The sequence below is a fragment of the Protopterus annectens genome, chromosome 10.part0 (assembly GCF_019279795.1).
Source record: "Protopterus annectens isolate FY-2018-M chromosome 10.part0, PAN1.0, whole genome shotgun sequence".
Classification (NCBI taxonomy): domain Eukaryota; kingdom Metazoa; phylum Chordata; order Ceratodontiformes; family Protopteridae; genus Protopterus; species Protopterus annectens.
The window spans coordinates 1825962289-1825988183 of NC_056744.1; the positions used below are offsets into that span (position 1 = coordinate 1825962289).

A 25895-nucleotide genomic window follows, 5' to 3' on the forward strand; every position below is an offset into this window, starting at 1 on the left:
GTCACTGGGAGTGACACAGTGATTAGCACTGTAATTGGGAGGGAAACAGTGAGTTGCATTGTTATTGGGAGGGACACAGTGAGGTGCACTGTCATTGGGAGGGACACAGTGAGTTACACTGTCATTTGGAGAGACATATCGGATAGCAATGTCATTGGGAGGGACATAGTGAGTAGCACTGTCATTGATAAGACAGTGAGTAGCAGTATCATTGGTGGGGAAACAATGAATATCACTGTCATTCGTAGAGACAGTGTGAGTAGTACTGTCATTGGGAGGGACACAGTGAGTAGCAGTGTCATTGGGAGGCACACAGCGAGTAGCATTGACATGGGAGGGATATAGTGAGTAGCACTGTCATTTGGGGGGACATAGTGAGTAGCACTGTCAATGGGAGGTATATGGTGAGCTGCACTGTTATTGGGAGGGACATAGTGAGTAGCCTTGTCATTAGGAGAGGCACAGTGAATAGCACACTCATTGGGAGGGACACACTGAGTTGCATTGTCATTGTGAGGGGCACAGTGATTTGGGAGGGACATAGTGAGTAGCACTGTCATTGGTAAGGACATTGTGAGTAGCACTGTCATTGGGAGTGGCACAGTGAGTAGCAGTGTAATTGGTGGGGAAACAATGAATATCACTGTCATCCGTAGGGACAGTGTGAGTAGTACTGTCATTGGGAGGGACACAGTGAGTACCATTGTCATTGGGAAGGAAAATGTGAGAAGCACTGTAAATGGGAGGGGCATAGTGAATATCACTGTCAATGGGAGGGGCATAGTGAGTAACACTTTCAATGGGAGGGACACACTGAGTTGCACTGTCATTGGGAAAGACATACTGAGTAGCACTGTCATTGGTAGGGACACATTGAATACCAATGTCATTTGTAAGGATATAGTGAATAGCTCTGTCATTGGGAGGGTCACAGTGAGTAGCACTGTCACAGGGAGGGACATAGTGAGTAGCAGTCACTGGGAGGGACAAAGTGAGTAGCATTGTCATTGGGAGGGACACAGTGAGTAGCACTGTTGTAGGGCGGGACACAGTGAGTAGCACTGTCATAGGGTGAGACACACTGAGTAGCACTGTCATTGGGAGGGACACAATGAGTAGCACTGTCATTGGGAGGGACACAGTGAGTAGCATTGTCATTGGGAGGGACATAGTGAGTAGCACTGTCATTGGGAGGGACACAGTGAATAGCACTAAAATTGGGAGGGACACAGTGATGAGCACTTTCATAGGGAGGGACACAGTGAGTAGCACTGTCAATGGGAGGGACACAGTAAGTAGCAGTGTCATTGGGAGTGACATAGTGAGTTGCACTGTCAATGGGTGGGGCATAGTGAGTTGCACTGTTATTGGAAGGGACATAGTGAGTGCCATTGTCATTGGGAGGAACTCAGTCAGTAGCACTGCCATTGGGAGGGACACAGTGAGTTGCAGTGTCATTGGGATTGACAAAGTGAGTAGCTTTGTCATTGGGAGAGACACAGCGAGTAGCACTGTCATTGGGAGGGACACAGTGAGTTGCATTTTCATTGAGAGGGACACAGTGAGATGCACTTTCATTGGGAGGGACATAGTGAGCTGCACTGTCATTGGTAGTCTCTCATTAGGAGGGACAGAGTGAGAAGCCGTGATGATTGGGACACACACAGTGAGTAGAAGTGTCATTGGAAGGGACATAGTGAGTTGCACTGTCATTGGTAGGGACATTGTGAGTAGCACTGTCATTGGGAGGGACACAGTGAGAAGCACTGTCATTGGGAGGGACACAGTGAGCAGCACTGTCATTGGGAGGGACATAGTGAATAGCCCTGTCATTGGGAGGGACATAGTGAATAGCCCTGTCATTGGGAGGGACATAATGAGTTGCAGTGTCATTGGGAGTGAAATAGTGAGTAAGCTTTCATTGAAAGGGACACAGTGAGTAGCACTTTCATTGGGCGGGACACAGTGAGACGCACTGTCATTGGTGGGACACAGTGACTAGCACTGTCATTGGGAGTGGCATAGTGAGTAGCACTGTCATTGGGAGGGACACAGTGAGTAGCACTGTCATTGTGAGGGACAGAGAGAGTTGCACTTTCATTGGAAAAGACACAGTGGGTTGCATTGTCATTGGGAGGGACACAGTGAGTTGCACTGTCATTCAGAGGGACACAGTGAGTAGCACTAAAATTGGGAGGAACACAGTGAGGAGCACTGTTATAGGAAGGGACACAGTGAATAGCACTGTCAATGGAGGTTTACAGTGAGTAACATTGTCATTGGGAGGGACATACTGATTAGCACTGTCAATGGGAGGGACACAGTGAGTAGCACTGTCATTGTGAGGGACATAGTGAGTCGCACTGTCAATGGGAGGTGCATAGTGAGTTGCACTGTTATTGGGATGTACATATTGAGTGCCATTGTCATTGGGAGGGACAAAGTGAGTAGCTTTGTCATTGGGAGAGACACAGTGAGTAGCACTGTCATTGTGAGGGACACAGTGAGTTGCATTGTCATTGGGAGGGACACAGTGAGTTGAACTGTCATTGGGAGAGACACAGTGAGTTGCCCTGTCATTTGGAGAGACATAGCGTGTCGCAATGTCACTGGAAGGGACATACTGGGTAGCACTGTCATTGGTGGGGACATTGGGAGTAGCACTCTCATTGGGAGGGACCCAGTGAGTTTCACTGTCATTGGGAGGGACACAGTGAGTAGTACTGTCATTGGGAGGGACACAGTGAGTAGTACTGTCATTGGGAGGGACACAGAGAGTAGCAATGTCATTGGGAGGGACACAGTGAGTAGCATTTACATTAGGAGGGACACAGTGAGTAGCAGTGTCAGTGGGATAGATATAGTGAGTAGCACTGTCATTAGGAGGGATACAGTGAGAAGCAGTGATAATTGGGACAGACACAGTGAGTTGCATTGTAATTGGGAGGGACACAGTGAGTTGCACTGTCATTCAGAGGGACACTGAGTAGCACTAAAATTGGGAGGAACACAGTGAGAAGCACTGTTATAGGGAGGGACACAGTGAATAACACTGTCAGTGGAGGAACACTGTGATTAGCACTGTCACTGGCAGGGACATAGTGAGTAGCACTGTCAATGGGAGGGGCATAGTAAGTTGCACTGTTATTGTGAGGGACATAGTGAGTACCATTGTCATTGGGAAGGACACAGTGAGTGCATTGTCATTGGGAGGGACACAGTTCAGCTTGCTATCAACCTGAGTACCCAGATCTCGTACCACTGGTTCTACACTTAGGGAGGTGCTGTCTGTGATGTAATTAGCAGGAATGTTAGCTTTCCTAAAGGGAATAATAATGTGTGTATACATATATATATATATATATATATATATATATATATATATTTTTTTATTTATTTTGCATTTCACTTTAATCTGTTGCTTCAGCACCAATCATTTATCTGTGTTAACCCTATTTGTAGTATATTAATATCACTGGGGGACTCAGTGATTGCTCCCAATTTGGAATAGTCAGCTAACTTGGTCAGCCACAAGCCATGCATGTTTGCCTGGACTTCTGAGAAATTTCAAACAGTAAAGGGCCAGGCACAGAACCCTGTGGTCCACCACTGGTGGCTGATCTTTTGCTAGAGGTGAAGTCACCCAGTATGACAATATATGTCCTGTCAGTGAGACAGTTAGCTTCCTATCAGGTAATGTAGGGCTTAATTTCCAATTGGGAGTGTTTCTCTATAATATCTGAGTGAGGGGTTGTGTGAAATGCATTGGCTAGGTCAAGATAGGCTGCATGCAGTCTTTCCCTCGTCCAGGACCTTAGTCACTTTCTCGAAGAAGTCAACCATGTTTAAAAGGCATGATCTACCTTTAACGAATCCGAACTGGGTTGGGTACAGAGTCTGGAGATTACCTATTGTCCTTGTTAATAAGGTCCATAATGATTCTTTCCATGGCCTTGCAGATGAGGCTAGTCAAGCTTATGAGCCTATAATTCCCAGGGTCGGTTGATGGTCCCCCCTCTGTGCAGAGGGATTACTGTTGCTGTCCTCCATTTTGCTGGAACACAGCCAGTTTGCAGGATGTCATTAAACAGGGATTTCACACAAGTTGTGCTTCATCAGATCCATCAACATAAAAGTTATAAAACCATTTATATAATGAAAGCAATTAATTAACATCCAATAAAAACATTTCAATGATTACTGATGTTAACTACATTTTTTTTTGTTGTAATAATACACTTAGATTACCGCTGACTCATGGAAATAATATTCATCAGATATGTGACATCGTCAACAAATATTGGCCAGTTTTACTTACTAATGAATGGATTAAGGACACTGTAGGTGTTGGAGTTAGCTTTACATTTAAGAATAATCTGTCACTGAGAAGACAACGGTGCTATAAATCCACACAGGTTTCTACTGTAGGCTCTACTCGAGCTGGTACTTACTCATGCAGACTTTGTAAAGCCTGCAGTTTCATTTAAAATGAGACTAAATTTAAGCACCCCGCTATAGAATACCTCTTTACACCAAGATTTTATGCGGATTATAGATCCAAAGGTTTAGTTTATTTAGCCAAATGTAGAGATTGTACCTCATTTTATGTAGGGAAGACTGTGAGGATGCTTAAGGAATGCATATTACAGCATCAAGGTGACATTAGATGCATGAATGTTCTTAATGCACTACCGAAACATATTTCTATGCAACCTGGACACAGCTTTGAATTCTTGGTATTACAGGTAATACCTATGAATAAGAGGGGTGCTGATTTCAATAACAGGCTCCAGATTGCTGAGACCAAATGGATTATCAGGTTGCAGGCAGATAAGCTGCCTGGTATCAATGCTGCTGTACCTTTAAAGCCCATTTAAAAAAAACATAGTTAACATCAGTAATCATTGAAATGTTTTTATTGGATGTTAATTAATTGCTTTCATTATATAAATGGTTTTATAACTTTTATGTTGATGGATCTGATGAAGCACAACTTGTGTGAAAGTGCTTATCCTATATGTTTTGAATAAAAGATATTTTATATGCTGACAGTCTTGGTGGATGTCTAGTTCATATATTTTAGTAGTTAGTGAATGTATAAGTCATGCATGGACTACAACTGTTCGCAAAATTCATTCTCTGTCAATGTATTTTCACTGGTCTCTGAACATGGTCAATGCATTACTATAGACACTCATTATAAAGTAGTCTGACATTCAGACTCATTGTAAATGTTGAAACACACTGTTTGCGCCATAGTGTTATTTACCTTAATTACCGTAATGTACCTAATGACCTAATGTTATTTACCTTAATTACCGTAATGCACCTAATGACCTACTGATGTCATGCCTTTACTTACAACTTTAAGATTTGCTTATTCTCCTGGTTTATTTTTCAGCTTTGTTGTGTACCTGTGTTTTCCTGTACATACATTTTGGACAAGCACAGGCCTTTTTCAGTTGTTTATTCTGTGGTTGTAAACAGGGGTAAAGCACTGATCCAGAAGGACCTTTTTCAAACAATGCCCAGGATACTGTCTGGTTACACAGTCTTCAAACTAAGACTGAGGGAACCAAACCTTGGACCACAAGAAACAGCTTGTTAACAGTTCATAGCTTTAATTCTGCCATTTGTTGCCAGTGTTATGGCTGAAAATGTTTTTTTTTTGACCAGCTCATTTAGCTAGTCAACAAAGTTAAAATAAATAAATAAATATATACATACATATATACATACATACGTACATACACAAATAAGTACATAAATACATAAACAAACAAACACATAAATAATGTCTACTACATAACTCAGCAATATGCCGTCCTTTGGAGATTTATGGTTACTGCAGAATGCATGTACACGTGACAAACCTGGAACACCTCCCTGTGCTTTGTGGAGATTTTGCTACTGTTGAGCATACATAAAATTCAGTACCTTTGCCTGCTGAATCTCCATTCTGGCTTGGAAGATCTTCCTTCTCACTTCATCCATAATCTCCTGAGGTTCAGTAGGAAATGGTCCTGATGCAACTGCCACTCTAAGATCCCTCATCGGTATGTGCCATTCAAGCTTATACAAAGGCTGCTTCCTGTACAAAAACAAAATATTGTGCTCACTTACATGACTGTACTAAGGTTATTGTCAAAACGGGGAAAGACAGACAAATGCTACAGTCTATGCTAAAATTAAAAAGCAATTTATTTATTTATACATTTGTTTGCCAGGTAGGTACACTGGTCCAAGAGAACTTTTCAGGCATGACCAAAGGCAAGAAGGCACAATTACATTAACAGTATGTTATGCTGGTATACTGAACATCTTAAATCACCATATCTATGACATTTGAATATACAATAGCATATGCAAGGTTAATAGGTTTATATAACTGAAAATACAAATGCAGTTTAAACATGACCAACATTTTGTCACTAAACCTCCCAGCTGCACACACACAAGCTAAATACTGTACATTAAATGGTTTGATAACTGTTGTTTGTATTGTCAGTATTTTGCACCAGTGAACAGGGTGAGGTGCAGTATCCCCACAAATGGAAATGGTATAATGATGTCACATATTCTGTGCAGGTGGGGAGTGACATCATTATACCATTTCCATTTGTGGGGATGGTATAATGATGTCACATATTCCGTGCAGGTGGGGAGTGATGAGAGCACTGTTACCGAGGAATACAACAGTTAATGTGTCAGCTGAATTGAAATGCATCGTAAACTGTAATTACGCATACCAAGCCTATCTAGTGTGACAAATTAAATATTAACCAAACAGACAATGCTTATCTAAAGTGAATAAATGATTTACAGATACATGGGTGAAGCATACCTAGAGTAACTGTTACTTAAGAAGTGAGGATTCCATGACTGTAGTACACCTGCTGTGGCCCCTTGAAAGTTTTACTCACAGTTCAAATGCGGTCACTCTATTAATTCCACCATGGGGCCCTAAGTATCCTCACACAAGGCATTATTTAACTAGATCCAAAATCTAAAAGGGAATACCCAGCTATGCACTGAACTGGTTGTTGATGGCACCACCCATACCCAAACAGATGTAATAGTGAACCTGCTAGCAGACAAATTTGAAGCAAACTTCACCCCCCCCCCATGTCCCCTCCTGTCATCCCCCAAAGTATACCTGCCACCATTCTTCAGCATATTATCTCAAGAGAGCAGGTCATCTTGGTGCTCTCCAAGGTCAAAAATTCAGCACCAGTGTGACCAGGCAACATCCCAGGTTGTTTTTTAGACAACTTATAATAGACCCACTTGGATCCCTGTTTAACAACATCCTGCAAACTGGCTGTGTTCCAGCAAAATGGAGGACAGCAACAGTGATCCCTCTGCACAGAGGGGGGACCATCAACCGACCCTGGGAATTATAGGGTCATAAGCTTGACTAGCATCATCTGCAAGGCCATGGAAAGAATCATTATGGACCTTATTAACAAGGACAAATGGTAATCGCCATACACTGGACCCAACCCAGTTCGGATTTGTTAAAGGTAGATCATGCCTTTTAAACATGGTTGACTTCTTCGAGAAAGTGACTAAGGTCCTGGACGAGGGAAAGACATTGCATGCAGCCTATCTTGACCTAGCCAATGCATTTCACACAACCCCTCACTCAGATATTATAGAGAAACTCTCTCAATTGGAAGTTAAGCCCTACATTACCTGATAGGTAGCAAACTGTCTCACTGACAGGACATATACTGTCAAAGTGTGTGACTTCACCTCTAGCAAAAGATCAGCCACCAGTTGTGTACCACAGGGTTCTGTGCCTGGCCCCTTACTGTTTGGAATTTCTCAGAAGTCCAGGCAAACATGTATGGCTTGTGGCTGACCAAGTTAGCTGATGATTGCAAATTGGGAGCAATCACTGAGTCCCCCAATGATATTAATATACTGCAGATAGGGTTAACACAGACAAATGATTGGTGCCAAAGCAACAGATTAAAGTGAAATGCAAAAAAAAAATATATATATATATATATATATATATATATATACACATTATATTCCCTTTAGGAAAGTTAACATCCCTGCTAATTACATCATAGACAGCACCTCCGTAAGTGTAGACCCAGTGGTACGAGATCTGGGTACTCAGGTTGATAGCAAGCTGAACTTTGACCACCACATATCCACAGCAGTAAGGGAATCCTTCTATGTGACACATCTTATAAGTAAAGGCATCACATCTAGATCTAAGGATGTTATAATTCCATTATACTCAGCCTTCATCAGACCAATAATTGAGTACAATGCTCCCTTTTGCATGTACCTCACCAACAACAATTGGAGAGATGATAGAAGTTTCTCACTAAGAAATTACAGAGTACACAAAACAAGTCTTACAATGAAAGACTGAAAGCTCTGTCACTGTATTCTGTCTCCTACAGGTTGCCTAGGGGTGACCTGTGTCTGGATTACAAGGCAGTCTCTCACCTGGCCCTGATGGAAATGCTACACATTCATAAATCAAACTCTATGAAGGTCACTCACTCTAGTGATCTTAACCTAGCCTCTGACATGAACAGGTCAAGCTGGAGAGACAGATACATCTCCCAGAGACTGACACTTCTCTGGAACAAGCTTCCAGTTCATGTGAAACAGAGTCCCTCCCTGACCCTCTTCAAATGTAACCTAGATCAATGACTCCTGGAGTGGCTCCCATATCCCTCCTGGACAGAGGAAGCTGTATTAACTACCATAGAGCTTTACCTGTGCAAACTTCAATCACCTAACCACTGGCAATTAGGGAAACTCAGGATAAATATGGCCAGGCTTGTGAGGGGTCTAGAGCCATTAGCCTAGTAACCTTTTATGACCCTATGAACCTATGGATACTGCGTGACCCCTAACTGTAGTCATTCTGTACGTGTCCTCCAATTCAGTTAATACTGCTTATCCCCCTAAAATCGTTAGTCCGTCTAGAAGCTTTCTGTCTCCTTTCATCCTATTATTTTGATATGCAAGAAGGATTTATTCATTTATTGTCATTTGATTACTGGAAAAGTCTGTCTGGGAAAAAGTCCATTTTCAGCGGATGTCTGGGGAAAAAAGTTCCAGATTATTACAAAACATTTTGAGAACAATAATTTTGCAATCTTCAAAAATAAAACAAAAACATCTGCAATGTAAATAATTATAACAAATTAGACATAATATTAAAACATTGGTTAAAAATCTATACAAGGTATATGACAATCATTTAATATTTAAAGAAATTTTAGAACGTGTGTAGAGAAATAAAAAGATAAGTTAGCATAATAAAAATAGGAATTGCAATATAAATTTAGAGAAAAACAGGGTTATGATATATTTAGAGAGAAAGTCAGGGAGAAGAATTACATAGCAGTAAGAAGTGAAGAAGGGTGAGTAAGGAGGTATAAGGAATGAAAGCGTACTTGTTCACATTTAGGGATATAGTTTATCCTGGTTTTGAGCAAGAACAATCCCAGATTGTAGCTAGGAAGTCTTTTAGAGTGGTTTTGAAAGATGGGTAGCAGGGTATAGATCTGATGGATAAAGGTAAGGAGTTTCAGGCCTTAAAACAAGTACTCTCTGTGGTATCCCTGAAGTCTCAAACAACCCACTAAGCAAGTATAGTGAGTCCAAAAACAAAACAGTGTAAGAAACGTCTCTGTGTGCAAGATTTTCAGCCCATATATCTCTAGTTAATCACTGTATATTAATCAGATCACACGATAGTAGTAGAAGTAGTGAACGTTAACTCGTCTTAAGTAAAAAAAAAAATAAAAATATATAATTGTACAGAATTATTAAGTATTCAAAAGTAATCCAAGCAGGGCAGGCAGTCTGTTTCCAGTTGAAAATCCTTTATTAAGTATTTTATTTTATTTATTTTATTTATTTTACATTTGTTTACAGGGTTAGTCCGACTGGATACATATCCCTTTTCAGCAGAGACCCGGGAAGAAAAGCTCCACATTTAAGAAAGACAGAAGAAAAACAGAAACAACAACAATACATAGACATCATGAGGAACAATCATAGCATAAAAAGTTACAGATACTAGTAGCTAATACACTTTATTTAATTTCACAAATATATGAGCAGTAAAAGCCCTGTTATTAGGGTATGTTAGTAAGTGATGAGGTGAGAGCTTAGGTCTCTAGGGGGAAAGGATATAAGGTTATGCACAAGTAAAGACTATGGTTATTCAGGAGGGTGCCGTCTAGTAGGACCCCCGTGTAATAGAGAGTGGGTCTAAAGGGGGCTAGAGAGATTATAGATGGAGATTAATTACATAGTGAGTTTAGGTAGAAGGCAGTTTTGTGATCAATCGGGATTTTCACAGGGGCATAACCACTGGGTCTTAAGTAGTAACTTGAGACTAGTTTTAAACTGGGTGAGGGAAGTTGAAAGTCTTAGGTTATTGGGAAGAGAATTCCAGAGCTTTCCGATAGAGTTAGCATAGATAGCATCTCCTCCTAAGTTATTTGATTTTGTGGTTAGTACCAGGACACTATTAGAAGATCAGAGGCAATTTAGGTTGGAGTAGGGGGTCAGGAGTTTGTTCAGAGAGGGAGTTTTATCAGGTTCCATAATTATTTTGAATGCTTCAACAAGTTGGTTAAGTATAAGAAGGTTAGGTAGTTCTAGCCAGTCAAGTTTCTTTAGGTTAAGGCAGTGATGAGTACGGTAAGGTGAGCCAGTAACAAATCTAGCGATGTGGTTATAAGCGACTGAGAGTTTGTTGAGCTCATTTTTATTGAGGAAGGATAGGATAGGGGAGGCATACAGTAGGGTGGATAGAAGATGTGACCGTGCTATAGTTAGTTTGGAATATGGAGTAAGAAAGTTTTTGATTCTGTACAAGGAGCCTAGTTTCTTGTTCACCATTTTAATAGTTTGACTAATGTGAACATCAAATTTGAGCTTGTGGTCTATAGTAACACCAAGCAGTTTGGTGTTAGTGACAGGCTCGATGATGGTGCCATTGGTAGACTGAACTTGAAAGGTCATATTGTTAGAATAAGGTGGATGAAGCCCTATGGGGGTTCGACACGTGGGGAAGATAAGAAGTAGCTTGTTTTTTTTGGGATTTAGGATAAGTTTCCTTTCTGAAAACCATTTTTCAACTGCTGCAAAACAGTGTTGGGTGACTTTTTGGAGATTATGGAGAGAGACATCAGAACAGATCAGGGTGGAGTCGTCTGCATATTGAATGCAGGTTGCTTGTGAGATGACTGAGTGTAGGTCATTTATAAATACAGAGAAGAGAAGGGGACCAAGTATGGAGCCTTGGGGGACTCCTATGGTATTAGGTAACAGGTTAGATAATGTGCTTTGCCACTGGACTGCTTGTTTTCTGTCAGAAAGGTAAGCATTAAACCAACTAAGGGCCAGGTTGTTGAGGTGAAGGGATTCAAGGGTGTGGAGCATTAGTTGGTGATTGACCATGTCAAACGCTTTTGACAGGTCAAGGAAGAGAGCAGAAGTAATTAATTTGTTGTTCCGATTTTTGTTTATTGAGTCAACAAAGGAAAGGAGGGCAGTAGTGGTACTATGATGGGGACGAAAACCATGTTGAGTTTTTGACAGGAGATTGTTAAGGGTAAGGTAGTGTAGGATTTGCTTGTGGACACACCTTTCTATAATTTTTGCTATAGGCGACAATATTGCAATTGGTCTATAGTTAGATGTATCCGTAGAGGCACCTCCCTTGTGAAGAGGGATGACATATGATATTTTCCAGATTGAGGGGATGGTGGCCTCCGTGATGGTTCTATTTATTAGGATTGAAATGGGATAGGCAATTACATCGGATGCTAGTTGTAGGTATTCAGCTGGGAGACGATCAGCCGATAGGGTGGATGGTTTGAGTTTCTTTAGTAGATTTCTAATATAGGAGGTGGATATTGGTTGAAAACTAAAGGCTGGTAGATTCTTTCCAGTAGGACTGGTTAAGGAGGTGGAGGAAGTAGGTAACTGACTGGCTAGTGCCTGAATGGTCTCAGTGAAGAAGGAGTTAAAGGAATTAGCTATAACTACAGGATCTTTACCTATAAGTTTTTCTGGGGTAGGGGTAGTAGATTTCCCAGAGTATAGGAGGTTATTGAAACCCGCCCAAAACTTCTTTGGATTATTTTGGTGCTTATCCTGAAGATGATGGAAGTAATTCTTTTTATCACGGGTAGTATATGCCTTTGTTGAGTTTCTTAGCTGCTGAAATTTGATACGGTCTAGGGGTTCTTTGGTGGTACGCCAGTTTGCCCAGGCCTGGTCTCTAAGTTTAATTTTAGCTTTGGTGTCGTTAGTTAGCCAAGGTGCAATCCTGATTTTGGCTCTGATTGATCGGTAGGGTGCATGACAGTCCAGTATTTTAAGGAATGTGTCATTAAAGTGTGTAACACTCTCATCAATGGGAAGTGTTTTTAGGATGGACCAGTTACAGGATTTGAGTTCTGTTAGAAATTGTTCAAGGACAAATTTTTTCTTGTTCATAACTAGCTTATATATAGGAAGGTTTTTACATATCATCTTATGTTTTATGATAAAGGTGATAAGGTGGTCACTAAGATCATTAGGGAGGGTCCCTGTGGTATAGGTAGATGTGTCTTTACTGGTGAGAATCCAATCAATAGTGCTTTCTTTTTGTTGAGAGTTACCTATTCTTGTGGGAGATTTTATATTTTGGGAGAAGCCATACAGGTTAATGGGGCAGGGGTTTATCTGGTCAGAGTACTGGGACCAGTCAAGGTTGAAATCCCCTAGTACTATAATTTCTTGAGGGTAGTTAGAGGTGAGCCAGCTTAGGGTTTGCTCCACAGTTTCTAAGTTTTTCCCAGGTGGGATGTAGACTATGATGAGGTTGATGCTCTTTTGGTTATTTAGGCAAATTTTTAGGGCCGTTAGTTCCATATTGGTGACCTTAGGGGGTTGTATAGGATTAGTAATGATATTCAGGGTACTTCTAAACATTACGGCTATTCCTCCCCCCCCCTTTTTTTTTATCCTATCAACCCTGAGTATATTGTATCCAGGTGGAAGAATTTCTTCATCCTTAGTAGATGGTTTGAGCCATGTTTCTGTTAGACACAAGATGTCTGGGAGATGCGTGGCTATCATAGCATGTAGGTTATGTACTTTGTTGTTTATGCTTCTTAGATTGAGATGGAGGATGAGGAGGGAACTAGCAGATCTTGGAGTTAGGATGGAGGTAACTGAGTCTGAATCAGAGGATGGGCCTGGGTTGGGGTGAATATCACCATCTTTGGTAATACTTGCTTTCAGATGGTCAAAGAGTTGTAGTAGTTTACTTAGTATCTTCAGGCCTGTTTTTGAAGTGGTAATTTTAGGGTAGCGCTGGGTGAGATACACACTTTTGGGGCAGAATGTAGTAGTGGTGCAATTTGAAGGTGGGATCAGATTCAAGGAAGGGGTTAGGTGGGAGCAGGTGTGACCATTTGGGAAGTGAATACCCAACAATGTTTGGTTTTCATAGCATGATAATATATGTGTAACCATTAGAAGAAGAGGTATAAGTGGGATGATGAACTTCATTGTTTTGCCCCAGATGTAGAGAAAGGATGGTTAATATTATGTGAGGGCCAACAAGCTGATTGGTGATTAGATGGAGATGTGGGAGGAGGTAAATTAACTAGAGGGAGGCTATGATTGGTTCAGAGATTAAGTGGGGTGGGATTAAGGACAAAATAAATATAGCTATAGTGGGGGCGGGTGGGATATGGGGGCAGGGTGAGGAGCGGAGCGGGGATACACCGGACAGGAGTTTACAGGGTCCTAAAGTCAGCTGCCGGTAGGTACAACACTTGCTAAAGTGGAACAGCTAATTAACTGTAATCATTGTTTGATTTTGAACACTTTAATGGAAATTAGGTTAGGTTTTGTATCTACTACTAAGTAAAGCAAAAGCTTTATTTCAGTAAACAGTAGTAGACTATATTTCCACTATTGGTTATTTGTAGTTGGACAAGGGCTGCCAGAATAAGTGGGAGAGGTACTGTTTTGTCCCTGCATGCGAGACGCTTAACAATAATTACATAGATGTAATGAGGGTATTTTACCCTAATTTCTTGGGGAATTAGTTGACTAGGAAAGAAGTCCATTTAGTTTGCTTGTGCATTCGCACCGGAGTCCCTCTGCACCTCCACCGGATGTGTAGGAGCCACACGGTCAGTGTATAGGGGGCTGTTTAAGAAAGATGGAAAAAACATAGGTTGTACTACAGGTATTGTAGTGTATTAGTTAAGGAAGACCTATGTCTTATGCAGTGTAATTCCAGTATTTAGAGATAGCAAGTAGTGAATTTCTTGTAAGGTTAAATACAAAGCAAGTCAAATATGCACATGTTAGGCAATGTAAACTTTCAGTACAGTGAATCCTGATTTATAGCAGGCTACTGCTACAGCTATAGAATTGTGGAGTTAGGTAGTACAAATTACTGACAAAAAGCATAAACTCTCAAAACCTTAATCAGTTCCGTTACGCCTAACAGGCCCCTAGTAGCCGAAATGTACGCTTTTCGGTAATAAAAACAAGAGTCACTGAGTCCAGTATTCATGTGGCAAACTGCATATTTGTTAAGATAAGTAACGAAGCCTCCATAAATTACACTATTAATATACAAGATATGGATAGATCAGCAATGTTGGTTACATATAGTAGTTACGATTACACTGGCTACTATAAGATTATGGATAAAAACAACTGTCGCTAAGCCTCTCTTCAACCTATGTACAGGAGCTGCTAAAACCACACAGTGAACAAATCAACAGGGTCAAAGCTAAAACAAGTCCAGCTACTTGAAAATTGCAAAGCAGCAAGTAAACATTCAACTGAAGCTCTTATAATTCATAGTACAAGTTTATACTCGAGTCTATTCAGTAACACGCTGTCGCTAGCGTTAACGCTGTGAACGCCTCAGATATGGCAGCAGTTAAATAAACAGTTTACTGTTGCATGAGGAAATTTGGTTAAATGCAGGCACATTATTACAAAAAATGCAGGTTTATCCTAGAAAATTGCATACCTTGAGGTAGGAGATGGCGACCGAGCAGGGAGACACAAACAGTACCTTTCTGTTTTTTTTTTATTTTAAAAATGGCAGTAGGACTAATAGGACTTAAAAAAACTCTCTGACGTCAGGGGGATACACCGGACAGCAGTTTACAGGGTCCTAAAGTCAGCTGCCGGTAGGTACAACACTTGCTAAAGTGGAACAACTAATTCACTGTAATCATTGTTTGATTTTGAACACTTTAGTGGAAATTAGGTTAGGTTTTGTATCTACTACTAAGTAAAGCAAAAGCTTTATTTCAGTAAACAGTAGTAGACTATATTTCCACTATTGGTTATTTGTAGTTGGACAAGGGCTGCCAGAATAAGTGGGAGAGGTACTGTTTTGTCGCTGCATGCGAGACGCTTAACAATAATTACATAGATGTAATGAGGGTATTTTACCCTAATTTCTTGGGGAATTAGTTGACTAGGAAAGAAGTCCGTTTAGTTTGCTTGTGCAAGTACACAGACAAGAGATCCAAGTAAAACAAAATAGAGTAATAATTTCCTCACAAGCTTTCTAAATATATATATACTTTTTATCAGACAAGGGAGTGGTTTATTGTGCTGTAAAACAAAGTGTTATTGGTTGTTGTATCTTTTGGCTTTTCCCGGTTAGGGGTCACCACAGCGGAACTCCGGTCCGCTAATGATAGATTTTTACATACTGAGTTGCCAGCCCTGATGCACAAGGTACGCCCATTCATGCATGTCTCCACACAGAAGACGCTTTAGCTGAGAATTGAACAGGACAACATCTTACTGTGAGGCGACAACGCTACTGCAGCACCACCACCACAGCATAAAACAAAGTGTTATTGGTACACATCATAAATTCACATCCCTTCCCCCATCAGTGTGACATTCGAGCTGGTTCTGCCCTACTGTAGCTGTCATAATAATAATATAACCCTTATGTACTTTAAATAAAATTTATAATGATGTGGTACCTCTTATTGAACCAGATTATTAAGTAGATTATTAAGGATCAAATGGTGGAAATTGAAAAAGGGTAATTGTGAGGTGGAGTTCAGGGATGAGTTAACGCAGGCACTGGGTGGCAGTGAAGAGTTACCAAATAGCTGGGTAACTACAGCAGAGCTAGTAAGGGAGACAGCTAGAAAGGTGCTTGGCATCACATCTGGACAGAGGAAGGACAACAAAGAGACATGGTGGTGGAATGAGGAAGTACAGGAGAGTATACAGAGAAAGAGGTTGGCAAAGAAGAAGTGGGATTGTCAGAGAGATGAAGAAAGTAGACAAGAGTATAAGGAGATGAGGTGCATGACAAAGAGAGAGGTGGCAAAGGCTAAGGATAAGGCATATGAAGAGTTGTATGAAAGGTTGGACACTAAGGAGGGAGAAAAGAACCTGTACCGATTGACTAGACAGAGGGACTGAGCTAGGAAAGATGTGCAGCAGGTAAAGGTGATAAAGGATAATGAGGGAAATGTACTCACAAGTGAGGAGAGTGTGTTGAGGAGATGGAAAGAGTACTTTGAGGGGCTGATGAATGAAGAGAATGAGAGGGAGAGAAGGTTGGATGATGTAGGGATAGTGAATCATGAAGTGCAGAGGATTAGCAAGGAGGAAGTAAGGATAGCTATGAAGAGGATGAAGAATGGAAAGGCTGTTGGTCCAGATGACATACCTGTGGAAGCATGGAGGCGTTTAGGTGAAATGGCAGTGGAGTTTTTAACCAGCTTGTTTAATGAAATCTTGGAAAGTGAGAGGATGCCTGAGGAATGGAGAAAAAGTGTTTTGGTACCGATTTTTAAGAATAAGGGTGATGTGCAGAGCTGTAGTAACTACAGAGGGATTAAATTGATCAGTCACAGCATGAAGTTATGGGAAAGAGTAGTGGAAGCAAGGTTAAGAAGGGACGCGATGATTAGTGATCAGCAGTACGGTTTCATGCCAAGAAAGAGCATTACAGATGCGATCTTTGCTCTGAGAGTGTTGATGGAGAAGTACAGAGAATGTCGGAAGGAGTTGCATTGTGTTTTTGTAGACTTAGAGAAAGCATATGACAGGGTGCCTAGAGAGGAGTTGTGGTATTGCATGAGGAAGTCAGGAGTGTCAGAAAAGTATGTAAGAGTGGTACAGGATATGTACGAGGGTAGTGTGACAGCAGTGAGGTCTGTGGTGGGAGTGACGGATGCGTTTAAGGTGGAGGTGGGGTTACATCAAGGATTAGCTCTGAGCCCTTTCTTACTTGCAATGGTGATGGACAGGTTGATAGACGAGATCAGACAGGAGTCCCCATGGGCTATGATGTTTGCAGATGACATTGTGATCTGTAGTGAGAGTAGGGAACAGGTGGGGGAGACCCTGGAGAGATGGAGATATGCTCTAGAGAGAAGAGGAATGAAGGTCAGCAGGACTAAGACAGAATATATGTGTGTGAATGAGAGGGAGGATAGAGGAATGGTGAGGATGCAGGGAGTAGAGGTGGCAAAGGTGGATGAGTTTAAATACTTGGGGTCAATAGTTCAGAGTAACGGTGAGTGTGGAAGAGAGGTGAAGAAGAGAGTACAGGCAGGATGGAGTGGGTGGAGAAGTGTGTCAGGAGTGATTTGTGACAGACGAGTACCTGTAAGAGTGAAAGGGAAGGTCTACAAGAGGGTAGTGAGACCAGCTATGTTATATGGGTCGGAGACAGTGGCACTGACAAAAAGGCAGGAGTTTGAGCTGGATGTGGCAGAATTAAAGATGTTAAGATTTGCACTGGGTGTGACGAGGGTGGACAGGATTAGGAATAAGTACGTTAGAGGGTCAGCCCAGGTTGGAAGGTTTGGAGACAAAGCCAGAGAGGCACGATTATGTTGGTTTGGACATGTGCTGAGGAGGGATGCAGAGTATATTGGGAAAAAGATTCTAAGGATGAAGCTACCAGGTAACAGGAAAAGTGGAAGTTTTAAGATAAGGTTTATGGATGTGGTGAGAGAGGACATGCAGGTGGTTGGTGTGACAGAGCACAATGCAGAGGACAGGAAGAAATGGAAACAGGTGATCTGCTGTGGCGACCCCTAACAGGAAGAGCTGAAAGAAGATGATGATGATTAAGTCTGTGATTTTATCAAAGACAACTGGCTCGAAATATATCAACCTTAGTTCATTTGGCAATCAAAAAATATATATAAATATATACATTATACACTTTGCATGTAAAAATCCATTGTAAAAATAATGTTCTATTTTCATAACTTATTGTTAACAAAGATCACTTTCATCCTTCTACACTTCTTCAAGTCTGTGTACAAGAACCTTAAAAACTATCTATAAAAATATTATTGCATAATTAGTTAGCATTGTTATTACACGTCATTTAGAACAAAGTGGAAAAAAGAGCAAGAAAAAGAAACAATGTATGATGATGGAAACAAAATATCCACTTAAATTGAAACTGATTTAACATGGTATTTAAAACCAGCTGGAAGAATAAAATAAAACAAAATTAGTCATATAAAGTAGGGCAGGACCAGCTCGAATGTCACACTGATGGGGGAAGGGATGTGAATTTAACATGTGTACCAATAACACTTTGTTTTACAGCACAATAAACCACTCCCATGCCTGATAAAAAGTATATATATATTTAGAAAGCTTGTGAGGAAATTATTACTCTATTTTTGTTTTACTTGGATCATTTGTCTGTGTACTTAATAAATAAAGGAGTTTTGACTGGAAACAGACTGTCTACCCTGCTTGGATTACTTTTGAATACTTAGTACTTCTGTATAATATTTCAAATTATATTTTTTATCATTTTTTTGATTTAGGATGAGTTTAAGTTTGCTACTTCCACTACCATTATCCGATTTGATTAATATAGATAGATATGTTGTTGTTGTTGTTGTGTTTTTCGGCTTATCCCGGTTAGGGGTCGCCACAGTGGAACTCCGGTCCGCTAATGTTTGGTAGTGGATTTTTATTTGCCGAGTTACGAGCCCTGATGCACAACCTTCAACGAAGGCACGCCCATTCAAGTATGCCTCCACACAGAAGACGCTCTAGCTGAGAATCAAACGGGACAACATCTTGCTGTGAGGCGACAACGCTACTGCAGCACCACTACCGCTGCGATTAACTAGATATGTATGCAATGAAAATCTTCCACACAGAGACGTTTCTTACACTGTTTTCAGTTTCAGACCTTAGCAACCTTGTATGAGTACAGACAATGCACAGCAGATTTGATAGGTTGTAGACAGACAGGAGTTTTTGGTCACTTGATCGCAATGACCATAGTTGTACATAATATTTTTTAATGTTGTGCAGGCAGATGGATGCTGGATAATTGTAAATGTTAGTTGATGTAGCAGTTCTGACCAATTTAGGCTTTAGAGTGCTATACTGTGGTGGGTTGTGAAAGGGGTATTTGCTGCAAACTTAGCAACTCTGTTATAGTATTGTTCAAGTTTTAATTGTTTTGAAGCCGGGAGGTTAGTAAGGATGTGAGCACCATAAAGAAGTGTGGGGAGGAGATAAGTAGTGCCAAGTGTAGTTTGTCATGTCTGGAGGTTAGCAAGGATGGGTGCACCATAAAGAAGTGTGGGGAGGAGATAAGTAGTGGCAAGTGTAGCTTGTCATGCCTGGATGTTAGCAAGGAGCACCATAAAGAATTGTGTCATGCCTGGAGGTAGTAAGGATGGAAGTACCATAAAGTAGTGTGGGGAGGAGATAAGTAGTACCAAGTGCAGCTTGTCATGCCTGGAGGTTAGTAAGGATGGGAGTGCCATAAAGAAGTGTGGGGAGGAGATAAGTAGTGACAGTGCAGCTTGTCATGCCTGGAGGTTAGCAAGGATGGGTGCACCATAAAGAAGTGTGGGGAGGAGATAAGTAGTGGTAAGTGTAGCTTGTCATGCCTGGAGGTTAGTAAGGATGGGAGCACCATAAGGAGGTGTGGGGAGGAGATAAGTAGTGCCAAGTGTAGCTTATCATGCCTGGATGTTAGTAAGGATGGGAGCACCATAAAGAAGTGTGGGGAGGAGATAAGTAGTGCCAAGTGTAGCTTGTCATGCCTGGAGGTAAGCAAGAATGGGAGCACCATAAAGAAGTGTGGGGAGGAGATAAGTAGTGCCAAGTGTAGCTTGTCATGCCTGGTGGTTAGTAAGGATGGGAGCACCATAATGAAGTGTGGGGAGGAGATACATAGTGCCAAGTGTAGCTTGTCATGCCTGGAAGTTAGCAAGGATGGGAGCACCATAAAGAATTGTGGGGAGGAGATAAGTAGTGCCAAGTGTAGCTTGTCATGCCTGGAGGTTAGCAAGGATGGGAGCACCATAAAGAAGTGTGGGGAGGAGATAAGTAGTGGCAAGTGTAGTTTGTCGTGCCTGGAGGGTAGCAAGGATGGAAGCAGCATAAAGAAGTGTGGGGAGGAGATAAGTAGTGCCAAGTGTAGCTTGTCATGCCTGGAGGTTAGTAAGGATGGAAGCATCATAAAGAAATGTGGGGAGGAGATAAGTAGTGCCAAGTGTAGTTTGTCGTGCCTGGTGGGTAGCAAGGATGGAAGCACCATAAAGAAGTTTGGGGAGGAGATAAGTAGTGCCAAGTGTAGCGTATCATGCCTGGAGGTTAGCAAGGATGGGAGCACCATAAAGAAGTGTGGGGAGGAGGTAAGTAGTACCAAGTGTAGCTTGTCATGTCTGGAGGTTAGTAAGGATGGGAGCACCATAAAGAAGTGTGGGGAGGAGATGAGTAGTGCCAAGTGTAGCTTGTCATGCCTGGAGGTTAGTAAGGATGGGAGCACCATAAAGAAGTGTGAGGAGGAGATAAGTAGTGCCGAGTGTAGCTTGTCATGCCTGGAGGTTAGTCAGGATGGGAGCACCATAAAGAAGTGTGGGGAGGAGATAAGTAGTGACAAATGTAGCTTGTCACACCTGGAGGTTAGTGAGGATGGGAGCTCCATAAAGAAGTGTGGGGAGGAAATAAGTAGTGACAAGTGTAGCTTGTCATGCCTGGAGGTTAGTAAGGATGGGAGCACCATAAAGAAGTGTGGGGAGGAGATAAAGTAGTGCCAAGTGTAGCTTGTCATGCCTGGAGGTTAGCAAGGATGGGAGCACCATAAAGAAGTGTGGGGAGGAGATAAGTAGTGCCAAGTGTCGCTTGTCATGCTTGGAGGTTAGTAAGGATGGGAGCACCATAAAGAAGTGTGGGGAGGAGATAAGTAGTGCCAAGTGTCGCTTGTCATGCCTGGAGGTTAGTAAGGATGGGAGCACCATAAAGACGTGTGGGGAGGAGATAAGTAGTGCCAAGTGTAGCTTGTCATGCCTGGAGGTTAGTAAGGATGGAAGCACCATAAAGAAGTGTAGGGAGGAGAAAGTAGTGCCAAGTGTAGCTTGTCATGTCTGGAGGTTAGTAAGGATGGGAGCACCATAGAGAAGTGTGGGGAGGAGATAAGTAGTGCCAAGTGTGGTTTTAGTTGTCAGTGAGAAAGTTTTGGCTCTGTAAAGCATCCCTAGTTCTTAATGACTTTTTCTTATGCAATTTTGTATATACAGGCAGAATGTAAGATTATCATCCACTATTACACATAATAGTTTGCTATGAGAAGTGACTTCAGTGGTTGTATTGTGAAGAGAGATGACTTTAAATTTAGTTTTTTCATGTGAGAGGGATTAGGGGAAAAAGTAGTAGTTTGACCTTTTTTGGGTTGAGCATGAGTTGTGAGTTACAAAGCCATGTTTCAGTAGCTTTTAAAGTTTCCTGAATCATTTTTTGGACATGTGCCATGCTGTCAGATGTGCACATGAGAGTGGAATCATCTCCATATTGTATCAGGGTGGCTTGTTGTGTGGATGTATAGATGATGTTGGTGAAAATGTTAAAGAGGAGGGAGTAGAGATAGAGCCTTGAGGTACACCGGTGGTGACTAGGAGGTATGGAGAGAGGGTGGAGTGCCATTTTACTGAGTGATACTTATTGCACAGGCAGCTTTTGAATCAAAAAAGGGTATGCTCAGAGAGACCTACTGAGGACATTTGAAGTATAAGTTTGCTGTGACAAACTGCATTGAAGGCTTTAGATAAGTGTAGAACTAAGGAGGAGACTAGTTTGCCATTATCTCTAGCTTTATTAACAGTATATATATATATATATATATATATATATATATATATATATATATATATATATATAAGTTAGAAGGGCAGTGCTAGTACTATGAGAAGACTAGAAATATGGAGGAGACTAGTTTGCCATTATCTCTCGCTTTATTAACATTATCTATATAAGTTAGAAGGGCAGTGTTAGTACTATGAGAAGACTAGAAATATGGAGGAGACTAGTTTGCCATTACCTCTCGCTTTATTAACATTATCTATATAAGTTAGAAGGGCAGTGTTAGTACTATGAGAAGACTAGAAATAAGGAGGAGACTAGTTTGTCATTATCTCTACCTTTATTAACAGTATTTATATGGGTTAGAAGGGCAGTGCTAGTTCTATGAGAAGACTAGAAATAAGGAGGAGACTAGTTTGCCATTATCTCTAGCTTTATTAACAACATCTATATAAGTTACAAGGGCAGTGCTAGTACTATGAGAAAACTAGAAATAAGGAGGAGACTAGTTTGTCATTATCTCTAGCTTTATTAACAGTATCTATATAGGTAGGAAGGGCAGTGCTAGTACTATGAGAAGACTAGAAAGAAGGAGGAGACTAGTTTGTCATTATCTCTAGCTTTATTAACAGTATCTAAATAGGCAAGAAGGGCAGTGCTAGTACGATGAGAAGACTAGAAATAAGGAGGAGACTAGTTTGCCATTATCTCTAGCTTTATTAGCAGTATCTACATAGGTTAGAAGAGCAGTGCTAGTACTATGAGAAGACTAGAAATAAGGAGGAGACTAGTTTCCCATTATCTCTAGCTTTATTAACAGTATCTGTATAAGTTAGATGGACAGTGCTAGTACTATGAGAAAACTAGAAATAAGGAGGAGACTAGTTTGTCATTATCTCTAGCTTTATTAACAGTATATGTATAAGTTAGATGGGCAGTGCTAGTACTATCAGAAGACTAAAAAATAAGGAGGAGATGGAGATGAGTTTGCCATTATCTCTAGCTTTATTAACAGTATCTACATAGGTTAGAAGAGCAGTGCTAGTACTATGGCAAGACTAGAAATAAAGAAGACACTAGTTTGCCATTATCTTTAGCTTTATGAACGGTATCTATACAGGTTAGAATGGCAGTACTAGAACTATGAGAAGACTAGAAATAAAGAGCAGACTAGATTGCAATTATATCTAGCTTTATTAACAGTATCTATATAAGTTAGAAGGGCAGTGCTAGTACTATGAGAAGACTAGAAATAAGGAGGAGACTAGTTTGCCATTATCTCTAGCTTTATTAACAGCATATATATATAAGTTAGAAGTGCAGTGCTAGTACTATGAGAAGACTAGACATAAGGAAGGGACTAGTTTGCCATTATATCTAGCTTTATTAACAGTATCAATATAGGTTAGAAGGGCAGTGCTAGTACTATGAGAAAACTAGAAATAAGGAGGATACTAGTTTGCCATTATTTTTAGCTTTATTACCAGTGTCTATCTAAGTTAGAAGGGCAGTGCTAGTACAATAAGAAGACTAGAAATGAAAAGGAGACTAGTTTGTCATAATCTCTAGCTTTATTAACAGCATATATGTATATAAGTTAGAAGTGCAGTGTTAGTACTATGAGAAGACTAGAAATAAGGAAGAGACTAGTTTGCCATTATCTCTAGCTTTATTAACAGTGTCTACATAGGTTAGAAGGGCAGTGCTAGTACTATGAGAAGACTAGAAATAAGAAGGAGACTAGTTTGCCATTATCTCTAGCTTTATTAACAGTATCTATATAGTTAGAAGGGCAGTGCTAGTACTATGAGAAGACTAGAAGTAAGGAGGAGACTAGTTTGTCATTATCTCTAGCTTCACTAAAAGTATATAAATAAGTTAGAAGGGCAGTGCTTGTACTATGAGAAGACTAGAAATAAGGAGCAGACTAGTTTACCATTATCTCTAGCTTTATTAACAGTATCTATATAAGATAGAAGGGCAGTGCTAGTACTATCAGAAGACTAGAAATAAGGAGGAGACTAGTTTGCCATTACCTCTAGCTTTATTAACAGTGTCTATATAAGTTAGTAGGGCAGTGCTATTACTATGAGAAGACAAAAATAAGGAGGAGACTAGTTTGCCATTATCTCTAGCTTTAATAACAGCATATTTATATAAGTTAGAAGTGCAGTGCTAGTACTATGAGAAGACTCGAAATAAGGAAGAGACTAGTTTGCCATTATCTATAGCTTTGTTAACAGTATCTATATAGGTTACAAGGACAGTGCTAGTAGTATGAGAAAACTAGAAATAAAGAGGAGACTAGTTTGCCATTATCTATAGCTTTATTACCAGTGTCTATATAAGATAGAAGGGCAGTGCTAGTACTATGAGAAGACTAGAAATAAGGAAAAGACTAGTTTGCCATTATCTCTAGCTTTATTAACAGTATCTATATAGGTTACAAGGACAGTGCTAGTAGTATGTGAAAACTAGAAATAAGGAGGAGACTAGTTTGCCATTATCTCTAGCTTTATTACCAGTGTCTATATAAGTTTGAAGGGCAGTGCTAGTAATATAAGACTAGAAATAAGGAGGAAACTAGTTTGACATTATCTCTAGCTTTATTAACAGTATCTATATAAGTTAGAAGGGCAGTGCTAGTACTATGAGAAGACTAGAAATGAAAAGGAGACTAGTTTGCCATTATCTCTAGCTTTATTAACAGTATCTATATAGGTTAGAAGGGCAGTGCTAGTACTATGAGAAAATTAGAAATAAGGAGCAGACTAGTTTGCCATTATGTCTAGCTTTATTACCAGTGACTATATAAGTTAGAAGGGCAGTGCTAGTACTATGAGAAGACTAGAAATAAGGAGCAGACTACTTTGTCATTATCTCTAGCTTTATTTACAGTATCTATATACGTTAGATGGGCAGTGCTATTACTATGAGAAGACTAGAAATAAGGAGGAGACTAGTTTGCCATTATCTCTCGCTTTATTAACATTATCTATATAGGTTAGAAGGGCAGTGCTAGTACTATGAGAAGACTAAAAATAAGGAGGAGACTAGTTTGTCATTATCTCTAGCTTTATTAACAGTATCTATATAGGTAAGAAGGGCAGTGCTAGTACAATGACATGACTAGAAATAAGGAGGAGACTAGCTTTATTAACAGTATATATATATATATATATATATATATATATATATATATATATATATATATATGTTAGGAGGGCAGTGCTAGTACTATGAGAAGACTAGAAATAAGGAGGAGACTAAATTTTCCACTATCTCTAGCTTTATTAACAGTGCCTGTATAAGTTAGAAGGGCAGTGCTAGTACAATAACAAGACTAGAAATAAGGAAGAGATTAGTTTGCCATAAACTTTAGCTTTATGAGCTGTATGTATACAGGTTAAAGTGGCAGTGCTAGTACTATGAGAAGACTAGAAATAAAGAGCAGACTAGATTGCAATTATCTCTAGCTTTATTAACAGTATCTATACAAGTTAGAAGGGCAGTGCTATTACTATGAGAAGACTAGAAATAAGGAGGAGACTAGTTTGTCATTATCTCTAGCTTTATTAACAGTATCAATATAAGTTAGAAGGGCAGTGCTAGTACTATGAGAAGACTAGAAATAAGGAGGAGACTAGTTTGTCATTATCTCTAGCTTTATTAACAGTATCTATATAAGTTAGAAGGGCAGTGCTAGTACTATGAGAAGACTAGAAATAAGAAGGAGACTAGTTTGTCATTATCTCTAGCTT

General features: G+C 40.4%; 1 protein-coding gene across 1 annotated transcript in view; it reads right to left on the reverse strand.

Annotated features, from left to right (window-relative positions):
• LOC122814070 (active breakpoint cluster region-related protein-like) overlaps positions 1 to 25895 on the reverse strand; it is a 1143696-nt gene that overhangs the window by 478945 nt on the left and 638856 nt on the right. The window contains exon 10 of the mRNA XM_044086683.1: positions 5938 to 6091. Within this exon, the coding sequence (XP_043942618.1) occupies positions 5938 to 6091 (154 nt within the window). The remainder of the gene's footprint in view (positions 1 to 5937; positions 6092 to 25895) is intronic.